The following is a 22,728-nucleotide window of genomic DNA, read 5'->3' on the forward strand; positions in this document are numbered from 1 at the left end:
TTATATAGCAGTTACAGTATAACACCTCTAAGTGGCGCTAGTGAGCACTTGTGGATTTGTATCAGGTCTTATTTATAAACACACGCCATATTTTCTGGTAGATAGTTGAAAATAATGGTCAAAGCTCTGAGAAATATCAAAGTTCGGTGATTTGGTAAAATTGCAAACAGCTAAAATGATGTACAAAGCAAACTATAACCTGCTACCAAAGAATGTACAACAATTCTTCTCAACTAAAGAGGAGAAATATAACCTTAGAGGAAAAAATCATTTAAAACATTTGTATGCACGTACAACACTTAGAGTCTTTAGCATACCAGTATGTGGAATTAAATGATGGAATGGATTAAGTAAAGAAGTTAAAAATTGTACTGATATGATCCAATTTAAGAGGTTGTTCAAAAATAATAGTGCTTATAAAGTACAAAGGAGTAGAATTATGAGAAACACTTTCAACCTTATTGAAAATAAGATATTCTTCATCTCAGTATGTTAATAATGACTGAATTAATTAATTACATATTACAAAACTGTTGTGTATACTCATTAATAGATGCTATTTTATTATATAAAAAGGTCAGTAAATGATTCTCGCTCTGAAGTGGGAAAGGGGTAGGATTAAATAAGCTTTGCTTCTTCCTACTCTTTTTCGGGCATGATGTAAAATGAAATGATATGAAATCGTGTGATGTATTATGCTGTAAGTGTGTTCATGTTCGAAATAAACTAAAGAAAGAAAGAAAGACGAAACATTAAAAAAGCGACTGAGGCGTTAACTTTTTTGTATTAGCAAGTTATATAGCAGTTACAGTATAACACCTCAAGTGGCGCTAGTGAACACTTCCGATGTTCGCCACCAATGAAGAAGACGCGTGTTTCTTTCCTGTCGAGGTCCAACATGGCGCCTGCTAGGGAAGTAAAACGCGTGGCAGCCTCGCAAGCAGGGTTTTTAAGTTTAAAGAACTTGGATCCCAAAAGTGGGGTTAGTACTCGAAGAAAACGTGTTAACAAGAATAAGAAAAAGAACTGGAAAAAGTACAGCAATGTTGATGACGTGGATGATTTCTTAGAGGACATCAGACATCAAGAAAGAACCGGGTGAGTTAGCCGACATGTTCACGCTTATCATTTTGTTTGTAAGCCAACACTAAGTTGTCTTGTTTCCATGTCTGGTAGGTTTTATGTTTGCCTTTCAGTGTTAAGGACGCGTAACATGCCTAAACAAAAAGCTACGTTGTTATAAAGTTGAAGTACTACAAGCTAAGTGCTTTATTTAAAGCATGTGGTCTGTTTTTTTTTTTACAGTGGCTTGTTGTCCGAGAAGCCTGATGATAGTTTATTCTTTTTGGATGCTGGACCGAAACCAAAACATGTCCCCAAAGGTAAAACAAAAAATATATTGTAAAATGTCTACATATCATGTGCACATGTTGGATTTGTACTCTATTTAAAAAATGATACTCTGATTACTTAACGCATTGCGTATTTCCATACAGGGTTCGCACGGGTGCTTACAAACCTTGAAAATAAAAAAAAATGCTTGAATTTTGGGTGAAGTGCTTATAAGTGCTTGGAAATGTTCATCATATTTTTCGGCAGTCTGACTCAATAGGCTAATTTTAAAATGGAAAAAAGAAAATAAGTTTCCTTAAGAATGAAAGCTACCCGCTTGATCTGTTGGCTTTGCACAAGCCCTTACATTAGGTTGTTGTCTGGCCAGAGCCGTATATACGGCTCTGTGTGGCCCACCCCTAAAGGACAATGGTGCATCGGTCCATCATGCCGGGAGGTTGTCGTTTTAAAGGGGAACATTATCACCAGACCTATGTAAGCGTCAATATATACCTTGATGTTGCAGAAAAAAGACCATATATTTTTTAACCAATTTCCGAACTCTAAATGGGTGAATTTTGGCGAATTAAACGCCTTTCTAATATTCACTCTCGGAGCGATGACGTCACAACGTGGCGTCACATCGGGAAGCAATCCGCCATTTTCTCAAACACAGAGTCAAATCAGCTCTGTTATTTTCCGTTTTTTCGACTGTTTTCCGTACCTTGGAGACATCATGCCTCGTCGGTGTGTTGTTGGAGGGTGTAACAACACGAACAGGGACGGATTCAAGTTGCACCAGTGGCCCAAAGATGCGAAAGTGGCAAAAAATTGGACGTTTGTTCCACACACTTTACCGACGAAAGCTATGCTACGACAGAGATGGCAATAATGTGTGGATATCCTGCGACACTCAAAGCAGATGCATTTCCAACGATAAAGTCAAAGAAATCTGCCGCCAGACCCCCATTGAATCTGCCGGAGTGTGTGAGCAATTCAGGGACAAAGGACCTCGGTAGCACGGCAAGCAATGGCGGCAGTTTGTTCCCGCAGACGAGCGAGCTAAACCCCCTATCGACCCTAGCTTCCCTGGCCAGCTGACATCAACTCCAAAACAGGACAGATCAGCTTTCAGGAAAAGAGCGCGGATGAGGGTATGTCTACAGAATATATTTATTGATGAAAATTGGGCTGTCTGCACTCTCAAAGTGCATGTTGTTGCCAAATGTATTTCATATGCTGTAAACCTAGTTCATAGTTGTTAGTTTCCTTTAATGCCAAACAAACACATACCAATCGTTGGTTAGAAGGCGATCGCCGAATTCGTCCTCGCTTTCTCCCGTGTCGCTGGCTGTCGTGTCGTTTTCGTCGTTTTCGCTTGCATACGGTTCAAACCGATATGGCTCAATAGCTTCAGTTTCTTCTTCAATTTCGTTTTCGCTACCTGCCTCCACACTACAACCATCCGTTTCAATACATTCGTAATCTGTTGAATCGCTTAAGCCGCTGAAATCCGAGCTAATGTCGCTATAGCTTGCTGTTCTTTCCGCCATGTTTGTTTGTGTTGGCTTCACTATGTGACGTCACAGGAAAATGGACGGGTGTTTATAACGATGGTTAAAATCAGGCACTTTGAAGCTTTTTTAGGGATATTGCGTGATGGGTAAAATTTTGAAAAAAACTTCGAAAAATATAATAAGCCACTGGGAACTGATTTTTAATGGTTTTAACCCTTCTGAAATTGTGATAATGTTCCCCTTTAATGAACATGATGTATGCATGAATTATGATACAAACAAACAAGTAAACAATACTAATTGTTATTTCTTGTAAGCAATTATGTATACATGAATGATGATACAAACAAACAAGTAAACAACGTTTGCAAACACCAATGACATTGAATAGTCTACGGAAACACTGCTTCATTTTCTATGCCCCATTCAACTGCTGGTTCAATGTTAGGCTTAGGTTTTTGCAGATTTTCCATATTTTTCCTACAGACAGCATTTGGTGACCTCAAACAACAAGGCTATGGATTGATTCACACTGGTTTTTGCCTTTTGAAGTGTACTGGAAAATTTATCTTGAAAGTCCTTAAAAGTGCTTGAGTTTGTGTACGAAGCCTGTCTATACCAGGACACGGGGTTAAATTGTCATTTTAATAACAGAGTGTTTTAAGTTGATTTAAAATTGTTCTTTTTTTGCAGTACCGGATCAGGTGGAGGGGAAGAAGAGGAAAGGGAAGTTGCAGCGTCCTCTCAGGATAGATTTGATCCTGCAGCATGACTCCCACATACCACCAATTAAAGAGTAAGTACCCATCATAACTTTGTGACTATTCCTATTGGATATTATAACAAGCACCTCAATCAGATGCGGCCTGTAGTTTGGAAATATCTCTTACTAGGCCTGGGCCGGCAACAGCGTTTGCTGGACGATATATTGTCCCACAAATTATTGCAAAAATATATATATTATTGTCAGTATTATTTTAAGCACTAATGTAATCACAATCTGCTCCCCTCACCTCCCAGGGGGTGATCAAGGGTGATGGGTCAAATGCAGAGAATAATTTCGCCACACCTAGTGTGTGTGTGTGACAATCATTGGTACTTTTTTTTTTTATATAAAAAAAATAACGCAACCCTTTGAAACACAATTTATTTGTCATTATTAGTTTTACTATAGGTTGTATTTTGTTACACAAGATAGGCTCCAGCGCCCCCCGCAACCCCAAAGGGAATAAGCGGTAGATAATGGATGGATGGATGGAAGTTTCGGCCATGTTGGCTTGTTGTTGTTGCACGCGTCATTACGAGTATGCAAGGTTTTCCCCGTCTTTATTAAAATGTAACTATAGATCTCAACGTTGAGTATGTGCTGAAAGCTTCGTTTCTAATTCCTGCTTTTGGTAAAAGCTTAACTTGTTTAGGTTTTGCTCACATTTGCTTTATTTTATTTAGAGTTTTTCAAAACTCTCGTAGCAAAAATGCATTTGAAGGACCCAGAAATGAGATAAAATACAAATAATATCAAGATTAAGCTTAAATGGAAAGTACTAAACATTAAAAGTATATTAAACAAACCTTTAACGAAGTGATTATTGCAAACTTATGCGTTTCTCGTCGTCGTTTCGTTAAAGCTTGCACTCTTTCGTCCTTCTTGATTACCTCTCAAGGGACTCTGAAAAAACTATTATCCTTTTCACGAGTTAAACGGTTCCAACAGCCACCCTGAACACTTTAATAGACGCTCGCTTTACCACCACATCGAGCCACTCGTGTTTAATGAGCCGGACATAACGTCAGGTGAATACAACCTATTGTGATTGGAAGGCTAAGGACTTTTGATTATCTTAAATAAACATTGAAATTGACTCTAAATCCCGGTTAGCAAAAATTGCACAAATAAATATTGAACATCTTTTAGTGCAGTTTTTTCTCCAGTTGAAAGACTTTGGTTGTGTGTTGTATTTTTTGACTTTCCGCCAATTATTCCCACAACCGAAGATTTGCTTTGCAATCATCTTTTTTACCTCCTAATTTTTATTACTTTGTTGTGCTTTTCACTAGCGACTATTGAGGCTTTGTTGCTTCCGCTCACAGAGGCAAAGATTGCGGATGACTTACGAGAGGATTCACTTCGTTCATTTAATTCTGCTATTAAATGAATGCACTCAGGTGCTGAAAGCGATGCACAGAGTGAAACTTCTTTTAACACTGTTTGGAAGCAGGAGACAAAGAGAAAACATAAATATGGTTGTTAATCCGGGTTTGCTAAATTATCGAGTTCATTTTTATTTATCGTTTGATCGGCCTAGACCTATGTAGAACTTTAGTCCTTAAAGTGTTTTTAACAAATATGTACTGTAAGTGTGTCCAGTGATGATCTCATCCTTGCGCTCCCAGTATTTCCTTCTTGGAAATGTGAAGACAACACATAGGAGCTCAGGAAACTGTTGTGTAAATGGTGTCCTGGGATCTGAGGATTTAAAAATGCATAAATCTGTAGACCGGGTCAAATGCAATTTACCCAAATGTTGTTCTTTTATAATGTCTATTTTTTATTTTTTGTTCAGTACATCATAGTCATTAACATGTTGGAATACTTATTCCTATTCCTGTTTATGCTCCACACAATTAACTGACCATCCTCTCTCTGTGCGCTTCGCCAGTGTGTTATCCCACCAACAACCCAATGCCAAGAAACTTCGTCGTTTTGCCCAGAAGGCAGAACATTTGGCAGCCAAGGGCATTGTGACGCGGACGCAGAGGAAGCAGCTCAACAGAAAGCCGTTGATCAAAGGAGACAAAAAGTCTGTGACAGAGGCCAACAACAACCCAAACAGAGACTATTTTGACATATGGAGTCAAGAATGTGAGTGTTGTTTGCCTGTCCAATGAATATATCCCTTTTTATTTTTATATTGGACTATAAAGTGATCCGCATCACGGGGAACTTAGTGTGATAGTGTCCAGTAAGACCAGAAAAAGTCTAAATTAGTTTTTTTGAAAACATTTTTAGAGCGTTCTGAATACTCAATAAAAAAAATAGCGACTAAATCGTTAAGTTGGCAACTCCTGCTCCGTCTTCTTAGTTATTAGGTGGTGTCGAAACGTTAAGATTTTCAGAACAGGCTTCAACGTGGGAAAGTCTGAAACGCTGCAATGTCATTATCGTGTGGATAAACAAACAACTCCTTTTTCATACAACTACATCGCCCTGCTGTCACGTGACCATAAAAAAAGAGAATACCGCACTCAACAGTTGCTAACAGCAACTGGTGTGACCGACCAAACTGTGTTTGTGCTGTACTTACTGCTATTAACTCTATGGCAAAAAAACGTATTCAACCTCTCAACTAAATGTGCAGCAGAGACCCATACACAATTTATGAACATACACACATCATATCATCTTTGAAATACTTCCACAATGTCAAACAAGAAGGACTACCAGAAAAACAAGTGCTTTATCGCATGCATCATAACTAGCATTAGCATGTAGCATATAGCTCAGACCAAGCAATTCCGCTCTCTTCAAGATTGAAAGCTTGATCAGTACAGTGATATCCTCTGGGGCAGTGTTTTTCAACCACTGTGCCGCGGCACACAAGTGTGCCGTGAGATACAGTCTGGTGTGCTGTGGGAGATTATCTAATTTCACCTATTTGGGTTAAAAATATTTTTTGCAAACCAGTAATTATAGTCTGCAAATGATGTGTTGTTGTTGAGTGTCGGTGCTGTCTAGAGCTCGGCAGAGTTACCGTGTAATACTCTTCCATATCAGTAGGTGGCAGCAGGTAGCTAATTGCTTTGTCGATGTTGGAAACAGTGGAAGCAAAGTATGCAGGTAAAAAGGTGTCTAATGCTTAAACCAAAAACAAACAAAAGGTGAGTGCCCCTAAGAAAAGGCATTGAAGCTTAGGGAAGGCTATGCAGAACGAAACTAAAACTGAACTGGCTACAAAGTAAACAAAAACATAATGCTGGACGACAGCAAAGACTTACGGTACTGTGGAGCAAAGACGGCGTCCACAAAGTACATCCGAACATGACATGACAATCAACAATGTCCCCACAAAGAAGGATAAAAACTAAAATCTTCTTGATTGCTAAAACAAAGTAGATGCGGGAAACATCGCTCACAGGAAGACATGAAACTGCAATAGGAAAATACCAAAAAAGAGAAAAAGCCATTAAAATAGGAGCGCAAAACAAGAACTAAAACACTACACACAGGAAAACAGCAAAAAACTCCAAATAAGTAAGGGTGTGACGTGACAGGTGGTGACAGTACACCTACTTTGAGACAAGAGCTATATTGATGCATGCTTGGTTATGCTTTAAAGTCATACCCAACAATTGTGACAACGACTTTTTACTGTCAACTGAGTTTCGTTTTTTAATGATGTCTGCTGGTGGTGTGCCTCCGCATTTTTTCAACGCAAAAAATGTGCCGTGGCTCAAAAAAGGTTGAAAAACACTGCTCTAGGGGTGCAACCATGCAGCTACCCCATGGAACACATTTTTTTCCTTTCAAAATTTGTATTTTTTATTTTGCTTGTCAGCAAAAACTGAATTTGCAGTAAAAAAAAAGTTGTACATTGAATATTATGAGACTTAATTATTAATAATTTTTTTCAGTACATATTGTATCTGAGGAGTTGAATCAGACATAAAAAAGTGACATTAAAAAATATTTAAGTACCGTACAGAAATAAAGGAAGTAGCGACCGTTATTGTGACCGGAATGATCGGTTATCGTTATTGCAATATTGTTGAATGTGCTTAAAAAGTACTTAAACACACTGAAATGAAAATATTTTTCTAAATAACTACAATAAATAGATCCTCTGTCACAAAGCCTACTATTTTGTATGTTTTGTGTTTCACTAATAAGCATGTGTGTGGCAGGTGTTGTAGTATCCTACTTTGTTCAGCGGTCCTCGAGCGCGCCACAAAAACAACTTTGATATTCTTCTGAGTATAAATCGAGCACTCTATGTTAAAAAAGCACAGCTTGTAGGTTCAATGTGCACAATTGAATATCTTTCGTTGCTCAGACATCAATGTGTTTTTGATTAGTTTAGATTGGGGTATGTCGGTTCTTAATGGGGAAAGATGTTCATGTATTTTGTTTTAACGTTAGCATTCAAGCTAGTGAGCTAGCGCCAGTCCACAAGTTCATCAAAGTGCAGTTATCAATCACGGTTTAAAAATGTATAGTTAAAGCAGTAATGCTAATCGTTGAGTTTTACCTCGGTTATCATCTCTACGGTCACATAAGCAAAGGCAAACGGGTAGCACCAAATGCATTTGTGGCGCTTAGAATTTATTCCTGGAAAACCGCCACAAAATAAAAGTATGAGGAACATTGTCACTAAACTGAGCATTTCAGACAGTACCGTATTTTTCGGAGTATAAGTCGCACCCCGGCCGAAAATGCATAATAAAGAAGGAAAAAACATTTAAGTCGCACTGGAGTGTAAGTCGCATTTTTTTGGGGACATTTATTCGATAAAACCTAACACTAAGAATAGACATTTGAAAGGCAATTTAAAAAAAAAAGAAAGAATAGTGAACAACCGGCTGAATAAGTGTACGTTATATGAGGCATAAATAACCAACTGGTATGTTAACGTAACATATTATGGTAAGAGTCATTCAAATAACTATAACATATAGAACATGCTATACGTTTACCAAACAGTCTGTCTAACCGCTAAATCCGATGAAATCTTATACGTCTAGTCTCTTACATGAATGAGCTAAATAATATTATTTGATATTTTACGGTAATGTGTTAATAATTTCACACATAAGTCGCTCCTGAGTATAAGTCACACCCCTGGTCAAACTATGAAAAAAACTGCGACTTATAGTCCGAAAAATACGGTACCTGTTTTTATGGTCACTTTTATTCTGCAGGTGTGCTTTTAGCCATCTACAGGTTGTAACGCAACTCAATTTACATAATCAATAGTGTCTATTGATCTGTGATGATGACAGATTAAATTCCACGAGTGGGATCTGCTACTCCGGCTGCACCACCAGCACCTTTACACATTTTTGCTAATATACGATAATATATTTTATTATTAATGCTCATACACTTTTGTTAGTGTGTGACACAGCCAAAGATTCAGCAGATCCTTGGTACCTTCAGCAGACAGGCAAGAAGCGAGTCAAGGTAAGAATTTAATACAGTTGTATTCCATCATCATGAGCTGCTGTTGTATTTATTTTTCTGAACCATGTAATTAATCGTTTATTTTTCCCTAGCGCCCAGACAAGATGAATAAGAAGCCGTCTGTGCTCCCTGCGGTGGAAGTGATCGCTCCTGGAGGTTCCTACAACCCAGACTTCTTTTCCCATCAGGTAAATTGCTCTTACATTATCACGGCCCCAAAGTAATCACTTTCAAATACTGTACTCAGTGTTACAACTATGTTGTAATGCTTCATGGTATTAATGATAACTCTTTTAACAGTCAGTACTACCGTTTCAAATGAGAAAATTATCGTAAAACCTTGATTGATAATCGTACTTTGATAAACTTGCTGACTAGGGATATTGATCATTTCCTGGAGAAACAAGCCAGTGCTAGCTAGGAGGGATGCAGCATATGAAAGTTCATATCACGGTTGTCGTGACCAAAATAATCACATTATCATTATCGTGGCATTGTTGAATTTGCCCAAAAAGTACACTAAAATATTTTAGATTTTTTAAATAGCTAAAATAAATACCGTATTTTCCGCACTATAAGGCGCACCGGATTATTAGCCGCACCTTCTATGAATTACATATTTCATAATTTTGTCCACCAATAAGCCGCCCCGGACTAAAAGCCGCGCCTACGCTGCGCTAAAGTGAATGTCAAAAAAAACGCTGCGCTAAAGTGAATGTCAAAAAAACAGTCAGATAGTTCAGTCAAACTTTAATAATATATTGAAAACCAGCGTTCTAACAACTCTGTCCCAAAATGTACGCAAATGTGCAATCACAAACATAGTAAAATTCAAAATGGTGTAGAGCAATAAATAGCAACATAATGTTGCTCGAACGTTAATGTCACAACACACAAAATAAACATAGCGCTCACCTTCTGAAGTTATTCTTCATTCGTAAATCCTTCGAATTCTTCGTCTTCGGTGTCCGAATTGAAAAGTTGCGCAAGCGTGGGATCCAAAAATGGCCGGCTCCGCCTCGTCGAAGTCATCGGATTCAGTGTCGCTGTTGTTGTGCAGCAGTTCTGTGAATCCTGCCTTCCGGAAAGCTCGGACCACAGTTGTGACCGAAACTATCTGCCCAGGCATTTACGATCCACTGGCAGATGTTGGCGTATGTCGACCGGCGCTATCTGCCCGTCTTAGTGAAGGTGTGTTCGCCTTCGGAGCTGTGTGAAAAAAGCCACCCGGCCTCTTCGCGTAAACTTCCCTTAACCACTCGCTCATCTTTTCTTCATCCATCCATCCCTTCGAGTTAGCTTTTATGATGACGCCGGCTGGAAAGGTCTCTTTTGGCAAGGTCTTCCTTTTGAATATCACCCTGGGTGGAAGTTAGCATGGCAAGCTAGAACCACAGTGAAGGATGACTTCTCATTCCCTGTGGTGCGAATATTCACCGTACGTGCTCCCGTTCCACAGTGCAGTTCACAGGAATATCAGTTGCTGTGAAATACGGTAGTAATCCGTGTGCGGATGGAGAGATTGCGTCTTTTTATGAACCGGATCCTTGTCCTTTGTAGGAGCCATTTTGTGGTCTTTACAGATGTAAACAGGAAATGAAACGTACGGTGATATCCGCGCGTTTTTTCTTCTTCTTCCGGGGGCGGGTGAAGCGCTTCCTGTTCTATGGGGGCGGGTGCTTTCCTTGGCGGTTGCTTGCGTAGAAGAAGAAGCGCTTCCTGTTCTACCGGGAAAAAAGATGGCGGCTGTTTACCGAAGTTGCGAGACCGAAACTTTATGAAAATGAATCGTAATAAAGCGCACCGGGTTATTAGGCGCACTGTCAGCTTTTGAGAAAAATTGTGGTTTTTAGGTGCGCCTTATAGTGCGGAAAATACGGTAGTTAGAAAACCCACTATTTAGCATGATTTGTGTTTCAATCTTAGTACCGGTATTTTATCTTTTTTTGGCTAAGATTTTATTGTTTTAAATATTGCTTTGTACTGCAGCACTTCAAGAGTTTAAATAAAAAGTGCGTTGCAAATACATTCTATCGTTTCATATTTCTGGCGGGGGTTGTGGCGTCCTACTCTATTTAGCGGTCCTTAAACACACTGTAAAAACACCTCCACCTCGTATTCCTCTGTGTGTAGAACGATCACTCTGTTCTGAGAGAGGACAGCTTGTAGGTTTAATGTGCACAATTGAATATCTTAGTAGCTCAGACAGCAATGTGTTTGTATAAGTTTAGATTGGGGTATGTTTCTTAATGGGAAAAAAGACGTTTTGGTCTTTTCCTTTCATGTTTGCATTAAAGCTAGCGAGCTGGTCCGAGCCAGTTTGTGAGTTTATCAAAGGGCAGTTATCAATCACTGTGTTTTGATCATTTTATTTAGAATGGTAATACTACTATTGTTGCATCCCTACTCGAGAGTTTAAATGCTAACATGAAAACAAGAGACATTAATGTATTTCCCCATTAAGAAACGACCTACACCGATCTAAACTTGTACAAACACTTTGCTGTCTGAGCAAGTAATAGTTGGTGTATGGAGCAAGCTGGACCTCAAAAGTTCCCCAACTGGCTCAAAAAAATGTAGTTTTGTTCTATTTAAAAATATATTTTTGTGTTAATTCATGCACCTAAAAGTACATACATGCTTAATCAACCATGATTGTTTTGACCACTCCCCTCTCACGCATTGAACTAATGCATGTTACTGCTTATTTGCCGTGTGATTCTGGAAAACATGTGTCTTCTGCAATGGAAAATATATTATATATCTATTAAATAAAACTTGGTTAAAATATTTTGGTGTGAGTACTTTTTGAGAACATTTAAGAATACCGTTATGATTACTGATATTTTTGGTCACAATTACTGATAACATACTCACATAGTAGTAATGGTCTGTGTGGTTCCTGTCTTATTTTATGACTGTTTTAAATAGTGTTGTGTATTTTTTCATGGGTGGGTGGAGTTTTATTTTGTAGTATAGGGATTTTTTTGCTCCGTGACCAAGAGATATTTTTTTACATGGTGGTATGGTGGGTTTCAACTGATGGTGGTAGTTTGTAGAGTATCATACGGAGCCCTATATAATAGTAGCCTATATAATAGCCTAAAATGTTCAGCTTCAGTAGATGACTTGAGTAAAATACACAGAAAGAGCAACCATGACTGCTTTTCGGAGAACATTTAGATGCTAACTGGCTGTCCAGCTTTGCACTTGTAAATGTGCTGCAGGACTGCTTGTGTCAGAGCGCTTATATCTGCAAGTTGATTTATTCCGATACTTGTATTTTTGCTAATATCCAGTTCTGCTGAACAGCCATTGTGTTATTTCATACAGTTATTACATACAGTCGTGGTCAAAAGTTTACATACACTTGTAAAGAACATAATGTCAAAGCTGTCTTGAGTTTCCAATAATTTCTACAACTCTTATTTTTTTGTGATAGAGTGATTGGAGCACATACTTGTCACAAAACACATTCATGAAGTTTGGTACTTTTATGAATTTATTATGGGTCTACTGAAAATGTGACCAAATCTGCTGGGTCAAAAGTATACACACAGCAATGTTAATATTTGCCAAGGGACATGTTAATAAACATGTCCCTTGGCAAGTTTCACTGCAATACGGCGCTTTTGGTAGCCATCCACAAGCTTCTGGCAAGCTTATGGTTGAATTTCTGACCACTCTTGACAAAATTGGTGCAGTTCAGCTAAATGTGTTGGTTTTCTGACATAGACTTGTTTCTTCAGCATTGTCCACACATTTAGGTCAGGACTTTGGGAAGGCCATTCTAAAACCTTAATTGTAGCCTTATTTAGCCATTCCTTTACCACTTTTGACGTGTGTTTGGGGTCATTGTCCTGTTGGAACATCCAACTGCGCCCAAGACCCAACTTCAGGGCTGAAGATTTTAGGTTGCCTGAAGAATTTGGAGGTAATCCTCCTTTTTCATTGTCCCATTTACTCTCTGTAAAGCACCAGTTCCGTTGGCAGCAAAACAGGCCCAGATCATAATACTACCACCACCATGCTTGATGGTAGGGAAGGTGATCCTGGGATTAAAGGCCTCCCTCACCTTTTCTCCTCCAAACATTTTGCTTGGTATTGTGGCCAAACAGCTCAATTTTTGTTTGCTTGTGGATGGCTACCAAAAGCGCCTTATTGTAGTGAAACTTGCTAAGGGACATGTAACCAAATATTAACTTTGCTGTATGTATACTTTTGACCCAGCAGATTTGGTCATATTTTCAGTAGACCCATAATAAATTCATAAAAGAACCAAACTTCATGAATGTTTTTTGTGACCAACAAGTATGTGCTCCAATCACTCTATCGCAAAAAAATAAGAGTTGTAGAAAGTATTGGAAACTCAAGACAGCCATGACATTATGTCCTTCACAAGTGTATGTAAACTTTTGACCACAACTGTAGTGTCAATTGGAGGTTGCCAGGTAGTTTTGTCCCCTGTACATTTATTTTGAGCATTTCTAGAACATAAGTGTAAAGATAGATATAATTAGTTTTTCCTGACCAGAATTTTTTTCGGAAGAGGATTCCGGGGGATCTTTTTTTTAATAAAGCATTTTAAATAGAATTCTATAATCAAAGGGGAGCTTTTGGGTGAATACGTCTGAGCACAGACGTAATGCAGTTCTATTCTTATGGTTTGACCCTGTAAGAAGGTGTGTAGCACCTTGAGGATAAAAATACATTATTGAAGTCCATTCAAGAGGAGATAAAAGCATGAGTTACATAAAAGTAAATGCTGATAAAGGATTTCTGATTATTCTTGTGTGAATAAAAAACAGTCTGAAGACATGTCACGAGTATAATGAATGCCAGGGATTGGTCACAAATGACCAAATTAGTTCTAAGGGTTGGTTTGGTATGAAACATAGGTGGAGTATGTACATGGAAAGCACTGTGATATTTGTAGCTGTCCACTTCCTGATTGTGTTGGGATCATTTAAAGCACACGCGTACAATTTCCATATGAGACCCGAAAGAAGCAGAACTGTAGCATTACAACCTGACAGGCTACAGTTGAAGAAACAACCAACAAAAAGGTTTTTGATTTCTGCTTTCAAAACTGCTTAATCACATGTTCTCACTCTCTCCACTCAGGCTTTACTGCAAGAGGCCCACGGGGTGGAAGTAAAGAAACAGAAGGCGGAAGACAAAATTAACAAACGCTTGGCTGTCAACAAAGAAGACCTTGTGACTGCGGTACTGCGGGTCCCAAAAGCCAATATTTGATCTCAATTCAGCCAAGCCTGGGTTTTACTGTGTGTTTGTTTGTATTTAGGAAAACATATTTCAGGAGCAAGTGGAAGGCCTGGTGGAAGAGAGTGAAGAAGAAGAAGAAACAACACCCATTGAGGAGAGGGAGGAAGATGGGGTTGGAGGTGGAGCCATCGTACTGGCAGAGAAGAAGACTGAGAAACAAAGGAAAAAACTGAAGGCAGAAAAAATTAAGGTATGTGTTAGCAAGCTTTCAAAAAGGAAGAAGTAGCTTAATCTACAAGCAGCAGTGTTTCCTCAGTGGTGGTGGTCGGTAATGATGTAATAGGTGAATTTGCATCATTGGCTATGGCGTGTTTGTAACAACAATAAAAGCAAAGCGAAACAAATGTGTTTAGAAATACGCATGAACTTTCTTCTATCACTTTTTTAATGTCGCAAACAAAACTAAGTGCTGTCAGAAGGGGAGGGGCCCTCAGCAGCACCAGTGCTGGTTGAAAACCGCAAAACTTGCTTTTTTCTCAGATGTGCCAAAAGACTCTTTACTGGATTTGTGACTCCACGCTACTCTACGAAAAATATTATTCAGTTTACCTTCTAAATATAGGGACAGCAGGGTTTCCCCTATATGTATTTGATCGTGGCACCCACGACCCATGTAGATTTTAAGCTGGGGGAAACCCTTTACAGAGTCGTTAAATTGTCAACACCAATTTGTCCTGCTCCATCCTAGTCTCTGGCAAACCAGGGGTCTCATTTATAAAACGCTGCGTATAACTGATCGTAAAACATTACGTAAGCACAAATCTCAGAATGTACATAATGGACAAAAACAGATTTATACGCACTGTTCTCATAATCACACCTGGAGTGAATTGTGCATATAAGAGTTCCTCCCGGTATTCTTTCAGGACTCCTCCCACAATTGTCCATAAATGGTCATGCTAAATAGCTCATCAATGTGGTGATGAGTTTTTAAGGACTGTCATTACCGTATATTTCGGGCTACCGGTATTAAGTCGCAGTTTTTTTCATAGTTTGGTTTCATGTTTTTTTCCTTCTTTATGGTGCATTTTCGGCAGGTGCGACTTATACTCCGAAAAATACGGTAAATCCAAGAAGGCAATATTTTCAGATTGGGGCTTAGTACGTTTAGCACCGTAACAGTATTGTTTTGGACGGCTAAGTAACATATCTAATAAAAGTAATTGGAATTTGAATGTAAATATTTGACCGATCATAATTATCCGTTCCACCTTGACTTAGAACTGTTGCTAAGAAGAAGGAACAATATATTCTCATTTTAGCCTTCTGTTTGCCAAGTATTTGTCCAAATAATTATAGCATTTATTTGTCTTTTTTTGTATCACTTAATCAAAGCACACATTTTGTTATATAAAACAAGTACCGAATTTTCCGCACTATAAGGCGCACCTAAAAACCTCCAATTTCCTCAAAAGCTGACAGTGCGCCTTATAATCCGGTGCGTCTTATATATTGAGCGTCCTATATATTGAGCCACAACAGGTCTCGCAACTACGGTAACTACGCCGACTTCATTTTCCCCCTTCTACGGCTGCTTTCCGTAGAAGAAGAAGCGCTTCTTCTACGGGGGAAAAAGAAGTTGGCGGCTGCTTACTGTAGTTGCGAGACCTAAACTTTATGAAAATGAAGTTTAGGTTTGTTGTGGCTCAATATTGGTCCATATATAAGGCGCATCGGATTGTAAGGCAGGGCAGCACGGTGGAAGAGGGGTTAGTGCATCTGCCTCACAATACGAAGGTCCTGAGTAGTCTTGGGTTCAATCCCGGGCTCGGGATCTTTCTGTGTGGAGTTTGCATGTTCTCCCCGTGACTGCGTGGGTTCCCTCCGGGTACTCCGGCTTCCTCCCACCGCCAAAGACATGCACCTGGGGATAGGTTGATTGGCAACACTAAATGGTCCCTAGTGTGTGGATGTGAGTGTGAATGTTGTCTGTCTATCTGTGTTGGCCCTGCGATGAGGTGGCGACTTGTCCAGGGTGTACCCCGCCTTCCGCCCGATTGTAGCTGAGATAGGCTCCAGCTCCCCCCGCGACCCCAAAAGGGAATAAGCGGTAGAAAATGGATGGATGGATGGATTGTAAGGCGCACTGTCAGCTTTTGACAAAATTAGAGGTTTTTAGGTGCGCTTTATAGTGCGAAAAATACGGTATACCTTTTCAAATGCAATAAACTTGTATTTCTCGTGTATTTTAACATTATGGTTGAAATGTAAAATGGGAAGAAAAAAAATAGTAACATTTAAATATACCTTGTCTGTCAGTGCTATAATTATTGGTATGATTGAATATGTTTAAAAAGTTAATTATACACATACTAAAATCTTTCAACCAAGTTGTAGTTTCATTTTGAGTACTAAAATAAATAGCAACACAAAACTAGCTACAGAAAACATTCAATATTGTTCTGGCTTCATAAGAGCTGTTTTATTTTTGTGTATGTGTGTTTGAATATGTTTATATTCTATTTTAATTTGTTAACATTTTAGAATATTTTTTTAATTCAGCGGAACCTCGATTTACAAACCACTCTACATCCAAACTTTTGATTTAGGAGCTTTTAGATCAAGTTACAAATGTCTCTTTGTCCGAACCAGGTCGCTGCGTGCGAATGCTTCATTCAGGCGCCTGCAGCCGTCTCAACACTTTAAAATGTGTGCCTATTCTTAGTTTTTAGCTTTTTGGCAAGTTTTATCCATTTTGCTAATTCTGTAAGAGTCCCAAAAACTCAACAGACGAGCTGAAAAGGAGCGATCGCTGCAAAATTGAGAGAAAAAAAACAGACTTTTGTGAGAAGTACAATAATGGCTCTCACTAGTATGACCACAGCATAGCAAGTACCGTATTTTTCGGACTATAATTCGCAGTTTTTTTCATAGTTTGGCCAGGGGTGCGACTTATACTCAGGAGCGACTTATGTGTGAAATTATTAACACATTACCGTAAAATATTAAATAATATTATTTAGTTTATTCACGTAAGAGACTAGTCGTATAAGATTTCATCCGATTTAGCGATTAGGAGTGACAGATTGTTTGGTAAACGTACAGCATGTTCAATATGTTATAGTTATTTGAATGACTCTTACCATAATATGTAACGTTAACATACCAGGCACGTTCTCAGTTGGTTATTTATGCGTCATATAACGTACACTTATTCAGCCTGTTGTTGATTATTCTTTATTTATTTTAAATTGCCTTTCAAATGTCTATTCTTGGTGTTGGGTTTTATTAAATACATTTTCCCAAAAAAGGCGACTTATACTCCAGTGCGACTTATATATGTTTTTTTCCTTCTTTATTATGCATTTTCGGCCGGTGCGACTTATACTCCGGTGCGACTTATACTCCGGTGCGACTTATACTCCGAAAAATACGGTAACCACATCAAGTTTTAATTATGATGACACTTACATCACAGCAGAGGAAAAGACGCTATCTCTTCTCTTGTTCCAGAGCGTTCCCTCGCTCGTCCAAAGCACAAACACACAGACATGGCTCCCCCCGTTCCTTCTCCCTCTGTCTGCTGCTTCTCGCCAGCTTCTCTGCCGTTGTTAATGTGGCTGGATTTAACTTGGCGCAGTGGAAGAATGGCCGTGCGCGACCCGAGGGTCCCTGGTTCAATCCCCACCTAGTACCAACTTCGTCATGTCCGTTGTGTCCTGAGCAAGACACTTCACCCTTGCGCCTGATGGGTGCTGGTTAGCGCCTTGCATGGCAGCTCCCTCCATCAGTGTGTGAATGTGTGTGTGAATGGGTAAATGTGGAAGTAGTGTCAAAGCGCTTTGAGTACCTTGAAGGTAGAAAAGCGCTATACAAGTACAACCCATTTATCATTTATCATTTATCTTATTGTAGCGTTATGGTTGTTAAAGGTACGTATTTTGTGGTTTTGTTGTGTGTGCACATGTTGGCAGAGCAGACTTTTTTCTTTTACATACAAAGTTAATCCATGAGCCCCTTATGCTTGTTTGATATACAGTATTGTGCAGCACTTAATATTGTGTAAAAACCTAACTAAAATACAGACTTTAGTCAAGGCTTGATCCAATTATAGGTTTACATTGTTTCTTGTGGAGAACTCTGCTTTACGAACCATGTTCAAGAACCAATTAAGTTCATAAAACCACGGTTCCACTGTAAATGCAAATTGGGTGGTCACTTTACTTCACTTCCGGTTTATGTGACGTTAACGAGTTCACCTAATGTTGAAAACAGTTTTTCAACGAGAAACTGTCGAGTATAGGTTAATCCCTTTGTGCAAAGGCTTTTATATTCAATGTGAATACTGTATCTCAGTTGTTTAGACAGTAATGTGTTTGTACAAGTTTAGATTGGGGCGTGACGTTTCTTAATGGGGAAATAAGTTAATGGCTCTTGTTTTTGTGTTAGCATTTAAGATAGCTAGCAACGTGACGCTAGTCAGTCCATAAATTTATCATTCATCCATCCATTTTCTACCGTGTGTCCCTTTCGGGGTCGCAGGGGGTGCTGGAGCTTATCTCAGCTGCATTCGGGCAGAAGGCGGGGTACACCCTGGATATCAATCAAGGTTTTTCAATCATTTTAATTCAATACGATAACACTAACCGTCGGGGGTTTTACAGCGGTATTCATTATTACACTTTATGTGCATGTATCTGGATCTGTATGGATCTGAGCCGAGGATGTCTTTGTGGCTTGTGCAGCCCTTTGAGACACTTGGGATTAAGGGCCATATAAATCAACTTTGATTGATTGATGTACAAACCCCGTTTCCATATGAGTTGGGAAATCGTGTTAGATGTAAATATAAACGGAATACAATGATTTGCAAATCATTTTCAACCCATATTCAGTTGAATATGCTACAAAGACAACATATTTTATGTTCAAACTGATAAACATTTTTTTTTTGCAAATAATCCTTAACTTTAGAATTTGATGCAAGCAACATGTAACAAAGAAGATGGAAAAGGTGGCAATAAATACTGATAAAGTTGAGGAATGCTCATCAAACACTTATTTGGAACATCCTACAGGTGAACAGGCAAATTGGGAACAGGTGGGTGCCATGATTGGGTATAAAAGTAGATTCCATGAAATGCTCAGTCATTCACAAACAAGGATGGGGCAAGGGTCACCACTTTGTCATCAAATGCGTGAGCAAATTGTTGAACAGTTTAAGAAAAACCTTTCTCAACCAGCTATTGCAAGGAATTTAGGGATTTCACCATCTACAGTCCGTAATATCATCAAAGGGTTCAGAGAATCTGGAGAAATCACTGCACGTAAGCAGCTAAGCCCGTGACCTTCGATCCCTCAGGCTGTACTGCATCAACAAGCGACATCAGTGTGTAAAGAATATCACCACATAGGCTCAGGAAAACTTCAGAAACCCACTGTCAGTAACTACAGTTGGTCGCTACATCTGTAAGTGCAGGTTAAAACTCTCCTATGCAAGGCGAAAACCGTTTTATCAACAACACCCAGAAATGCCGTTGGCTTCACTGGGCCTGAGCTCATCTAAGATGGACTGATACAAAGTGGAAAAGTGTTCTGTGGTCTGACGAGTCCATATTTCAAATTAGTTTTGGAAACTGTGGATGTTGTGTCCTCCGGACCAAAGAGGAAAAGACCCATCCGGATTGTTATAGGCACAAAGTTGAAAAGCCAGCATCTGTGATGGTATGGGGGTGTTTTAGTGCCCAAGACATGGGTAACTTACACATCTGTGAAGGCGCCATTAATGCTGAAAGGTACATACAGGTTTTGGAGCAACATATGTTGCCATCCAAGCAACATTACCATGGACGCCCCTGCTTATTTCAGCAAGACAATGCCAAGCCACGTGTTACATCAGCGTGGCTTCATAGTAAAAAAGTGCAGGTACTAGACTGGCCTGCCTGTAGTCCAGACCTGTCTCTCATTGAAAATGTGTGGCGCATTATGAAGCCTAAAATACCACAACAGAGACCCCCGGACTGTTGAACAACTTAAGCTGTACATCAAGCAAGAATGGGAAAGAATTCCACCTGAGAAGCTTAAAAAATGTGTCTCCTCAGTTCCCAAACGTTTACTGAGTGTTGTTAAAAGGAAAGGCCATGTAACACAGTGGTGAACATGCCCTTTCCCAACTTCTTTGGCACGTGTTGCAGCCATGAAATTTATTATTTGCAAAAAAAAATAATTATGTTGTCTTTGTAATGCATTCGATTGAATATGGGTTGAAAAGGATTTGCAAATCATTGTATTCCGTTTATATTTACATCTAACACAATTTCCCAACTCATATGGAAACGGGGTTTGTAATAGAAACGCCCGTAGCTGCTGAAACCGATGCAGCTCTTGCAGCCCATGAACACATGGCGTCTATGAGATAATTAAAGTCTATCTTTATCAAGGCTGGTAAATAAATGATAAATGGGTTATACTTGTATAGCGCTTTTCTACCTTCAAGGTACTCAAAGCGCAGTATTACCACATTCACCCATTCACACACACATTCACACTGATGGCGGGAGCTGCCATGCAAGGCGCTAACCAGCAGCCATCAGGAAGTGTCTTGCCCAAGGACACAACGGACATGACTAGGATGGTAGAAGGTGGGGATTGAACCCCAGTAACCAGCAACACTCCGATTGCTGGTACGGCCACTCTACCAACTTCGCCACGCTGTCCCTTATCAAAATCATGTTCAGTCATCCTTTGTCTTATGGAATATCGGCCCAGGTCTATGCAAATATGACATTACTTTCTAAGAGAAGCTTCTGTCTTTTCTGTAAATGCAATTCTAGATACTGTTTTCCTAAATGGTTGAAACTTGTGATTTTCACCAGTTGCTCATCTTGGCCCCATCTCCGTTCCTTTTTTTAGGAGCAACGGAGGAAGGCCGTGAGAACCCTGGCTAGCAAGCGACAGCAGCTTTTCCAGATTCGCTCCATCAGAGCCGCCGTCAAAATGCAAGAACAGAGAACCTTTGCGAGGCAGAAGCTACGGAAGGCCAACATGGAGGCCCAGAAAGCACAGCCCAGGCGCCTGGGTAAACTCAAGTAGGCACTTCACACGCTCCTCATCACACCGACCTCCATGTGTTAAAAGCTTTCCCACTGGGGAACTCCTCAGAGACCCATCAAGTCGTCCGGCTGCAAAATGCTGCTTCCTTCGTTTCCCTAAAAGCCCTTTAACGACCCCACAGGGTCACGTTTTGAATTGTTGACGTCTGAACATATAGCTGACCATAACCCTTTGTCCAGGTTTCAGCCTCAGGACCTTGAGGTCAAGCTGAGCGACGAGCTTGCCAGTACACTACGGCAACTAAAGGTATTTCAATAATTCCATTGAAATGAGACTGTGTGATAGGAATGAGGATTATTCTGAGCTTGGGGAATGTATTACAAAAATTGCACCGTATTTATTTTCTGCAACATCTTGTAATGCTACGCTGCTACAGCCAGAGGGCAGCATCGTCCAGGACCGCTTCAAGAGTCTGCAGAAGAGGAACCTCATCGAACCCAGAGAGCGAGCAAAGTAAGGATGGCGGCGTCCCTCTTATGTCACATTTCATCCCAGGTTTGCTCAAATGCACATTCTTCACATGTGCTTCTCTCTCTTTTAGGTTCACGAGGAGGTACAAGCTGAAGTACGTGGAGAAGAGAGCTTTTAGAGCGATCACTTAGCGCCGCCGACCACAGGAGCAAAGCCCGAGAAGATGTAAAAGCCACATAATGGAACCACGTGTATATACCACGCAATGACTTTTCAGACAATAGGACCATTTTGACACAATCATGCCACTTCGATCAGAAATACTGAAAATCAAGTATTTTTGTTGTTTGTCAGCAGGTGTAAGTTTGTCCGTTTAAACCCTTAAATGAGGGCTTTACACCTAAGCTCAGTCAGGCAAATATGTTGCAGTTTAAGGTTAGAATTTGCCCAGTTTGCAGAAATGCTTAAATAAACTAAATATATAACAAAATGGGTTTGACTTTTACTAGCAGATAATACATATTTCCTCAACATTAAATGAACAAAACATGTTTTCATTAGAAAGAAGATGGTGGTGTGTGTGTGATAACTCATTTCCACCGCAGAGCTTAAAAGCATAAGTCAGAGTTCTGCTCGACCACTTTGCCCTGTGAAGCACCACCAAAGCCTCTTATCTGGTAATTGGCGTGAAATTGTAATCTTGCACCTAAAGTGCACCCTTGTCGCACTGCACTGCACTATATAGACGACTAGTTCACATTTTATTTCAGTATTGAACTAAACGAGTTTGCTTTGCACATCCACTGGAACATACGAATGACACAAATCCTCAATTCACTGCGTAACTGTGGTTGGAAACCTTTTACCATCCAAAGAGCCGCAAAATACAGTTTGTACACGTTTAGGTGTTTTTTTATTTTATTTTACAGGCCTATTTATCAGTTATTGCAG

At 39.6% G+C, this 22,728-nt stretch overlaps 1 protein-coding gene across 1 annotated transcript; it reads left to right on the forward strand.

The window, feature by feature from the left end:
* The first annotated feature begins 819 nt into the window (after positions 1-819).
* On the forward strand, positions 820-22,267 carry nop53 (NOP53 ribosome biogenesis factor). Its single transcript, XM_061925354.2, has 12 exons — positions 820-1,098; positions 1,306-1,382; positions 3,543-3,645; positions 5,510-5,712; positions 8,960-9,027; positions 9,120-9,215; positions 14,152-14,253; positions 14,333-14,503; positions 21,166-21,341; positions 21,546-21,612; positions 21,743-21,819; positions 21,908-22,267. The coding sequence occupies exons 1-12, from the start codon at positions 860-862 to the stop codon at positions 21,966-21,968; spliced, it is 1,440 nt and encodes a 479-aa protein (XP_061781338.2). The 5' UTR covers positions 820-859; the 3' UTR covers positions 21,969-22,267.
* Positions 22,268-22,728: the final 461 nt, after the last annotated feature.

Source organism: Nerophis lumbriciformis, linkage group LG30, assembly GCF_033978685.3.
Source record: "Nerophis lumbriciformis linkage group LG30, RoL_Nlum_v2.1, whole genome shotgun sequence".
Classification (NCBI taxonomy): Eukaryota; Metazoa; Chordata; class Actinopteri; order Syngnathiformes; family Syngnathidae; genus Nerophis; species Nerophis lumbriciformis.